This window comes from Phaseolus vulgaris, chromosome 4 (assembly GCF_051622355.1).
Source record: "Phaseolus vulgaris cultivar YP4 chromosome 4, ASM5162235v1, whole genome shotgun sequence".
NCBI lineage: Eukaryota > Viridiplantae > Streptophyta > Magnoliopsida > Fabales > Fabaceae > Phaseolus > Phaseolus vulgaris.
The window spans coordinates 21,873,564-21,876,486 of NC_143501.1; the positions used below are offsets into that span (position 1 = coordinate 21,873,564).

Here is a 2,923-nt window from a genome sequence, read left to right on the forward strand (position 1 = left end):
GTATTGGAACTTGTATAGGTCTAGAATACAAGTATGAACTCAATTCTAAAAAGAAAATGCACAAAGGATCAACATCAATTCAGAAAATTATATGACACCAAAGCAAGAAACAATCAAAACAATAAAAGTACTACTAGAAGTAATGACATATATGGAATAACATGACTAAGACAAAACTTGACATGATTACAAAATTAAAAGACACAACACAAATTGTAACAAGTGAAAGGAAGCTTAAGGTAAACTCTAGGAAGGATAATGCCATTCCAAAAGAGCAACCATACTCATAAGAATTATGAGTGCCATAAACCTTTCCACAAACACATGGAGCAAAAGAAAAACAGCAAGAATACTCAATTAAAATTCTAAAACAGAAACTTAAATTGCAAGAAATTAAAAAGAGCTCTTGAAATAAAGTGCACACAACTCAACAATTAAACAAGAAGAACCTAAGACTCATGATACCACATGATGTGATTCCAATAGCCACATAGAACAAGATTCTTGACACTTTGAAGAATCACCTTGAGCTGGAAAATGTAGAGGCACTTTCTTAGAAGTTGGATCATAGTTCTAAGATCAAGAACTCACCAAAACAAGTACCAAATCCCAAACTCATTTGGATGAACCAAATATTGTCAAATTGAATCAACAAAGAAATAGAAACTAGATCAACCGAACAGAATTAAGCTACTAAACAAAAGAACCGAACAAAATTTAAAAACAAAACAGAATATAGGTGCTGAAAATAGAAAAAACCGAAAGCTAGACAACTCAAAAACACAAGGTAACATGAACAATTGAAGAAGAAGAAAGGAAGGAGAAGAGAATGCTCATGAAGATGGAAGATAGGTTGGATGATCACGCCACTAGAAGTATGGATGCTCCTAGATGAGTGTGGAAGCCGCCACTTGAGGAAACCATGGTCCTTCAAGATAAGACTAGAGAAGAAGCTCAAAGCTCTCCAAATGCTCACTCCAATTTTGAGTATAGTTTCTTTAGATAAAATTCAAATCTGAATTTTACAAAGGAAGCACCTCTATTTATAGCCTAAGGTGCTGAAAAATAGGTGGGAAATTTCAAATAAACTCATTTGAAATTCCCACCAAAAACAAGTCACATGGGAGGTGTGACCTTTTTCTACTATGACACCTCCCAAAAACTACACCTACACCACTCTCCTAAGTCACATGGACAATGTGACTTTATTTTACATTTTCACACACCTTTATTTAATAACCAAACCTCCTAAAACTATACAAGAGTATTTCAAAGCTTGGCCTTGCCCCTCATGGGATGGACTTGGGCTCTTTGGGCTTTGGCCTTCTTGGGCTTGGGCTTGGGCTTTGGGCTTGGGCCTCATCTTTATTTTATTTTCTTTCAAATGTTTGATATATGAAAATACAGAAAGAGAGAAAAATTTACACTATGATTTGAGATCAATTTGAGAGATTATCAACTGTTTGTGAAAAGGTGTTTTTCCAAGTTCAGCAAGATTGCCTTTGGGCTTTGCTGTGATTCAAGAACTAATCAATAGGGTCTCTGGTGTATTGTAATTCTATGTTTTTCTACCCTTACTTAGTTTCTTGTAATTGTTCATATTACACTCTGTAAAACTGTTTGTAAAATCCTGTAAAGTCAGTGTGATTCTGGCTTGAGGTGTTGGCTGTGTACAAAGAGAGTGAGTAGGCTTTGTGGGATTGAAAGTCACCTCTTTGTGGTGTGTGTTTGTAATCTATGATTGGTTACATAGTGGAATACTCAGTGGTTTGACTGAGGACTGGATGTAGCTCAAGGATTGAGTGAACCAGTATAAACCTTGTGTGTAAATCTCTATATCTCTTCTCTTCATAACTGTTTGATATTTCCGCTGTCATAAACAACCGGTTAAATCGTGCTTTTAACCGATTGAATTTATGATATCAATTTCTGTTTGACTATTTGATTGGCTTTCTGAATTACTTATCTGAATCATTCTAAGGAAAGTATTTGTGAAAATCTTTTATAAACAATTGAACCCCCCTCTTGTTCTAGCCATCAATCCTAACAATTGGCATCAAGAGTTAGGTTCTTGAAAGTTACTCAAGTTTGTTTTCTGTTTTCTGAAAATCTTTTTGATGGCTGATAAAATGCCTTTTGGGGAAGGTGCTTCTATAAACAGGCAACCACTGTTTTGTGGGGTTAATTACCAGTTTTGGAAAGTTAGAATGAAGATCTTTATACACTCAATTGATAAGGGTATTTGGGAGTCAATTGAAAATGGTCCTTTTGTACCTCAAGTTAAGAAAGATAATGTTCTAGTTGATAAACCTTCATCTGAGTGGACTGAGGTAGAAAGTAAGAAAGTTAAATTTGATTGGATAGCCAAAAATATTATAACATCTGCTCTGAGCTGTGATGAGTTTTTCAGGGTTTCACAATGTAGTTCTGCTAAAGAAATGTGGGACATCTTGAAGGTCACACATGAAGGCACAACTGATGTAAAGAGAGTTAGGAAGCATGCTCTGATTAAAGAGTATGAACTCTGCAGAATGCAAAAGGGAGAATCCATATGTGATGTGCAGAAGATGTTTTCTCACGTTGTGAATCATCTTATGAGTCTTGGTAAGAAGTTTGATGAAGAAGAGCTTAACATCAAGCTACTAAAGTGTCTTGATAGAACATGACAGCCAAAGGTTACTGTCATCTCTGAATCAAAGGATCTCACCTCAATGACTGTGGCATCTCTTTTCGGTAAACTAAGAGAGCATGAAATTGAGATTCAAAGGCTTGTTGTCCAAGAAAGTGAAGACAAGCATAACAAGACCATAGCACTCAAAGCTAGCAAACAACAACCAGATTCCAGTGAAAGTGAAGAAGAGAACATAAGTTTGTTATAAAGAAAATTCAGCAAATTCTTGAGAAAGAGAAAAGCTTCTAAAAG

The 2,923-nt window shown here is 35.5% G+C and overlaps 1 protein-coding gene across 1 annotated transcript; it reads left to right on the forward strand.

Moving 5' to 3' along the window:
• Nucleotides 1–2,129: 2,129 nt before the first annotated feature.
• On the forward strand, nt 2,130–2,666 carry LOC137838584 (uncharacterized). The gene has a single exon (XM_068647829.2). It carries the CDS (start codon nt 2,130–2,132, stop codon nt 2,664–2,666), a length of 537 nt encoding a protein of 178 aa, XP_068503930.2.
• The last annotated feature ends 257 nt before the right edge of the window (nt 2,667–2,923 follow it).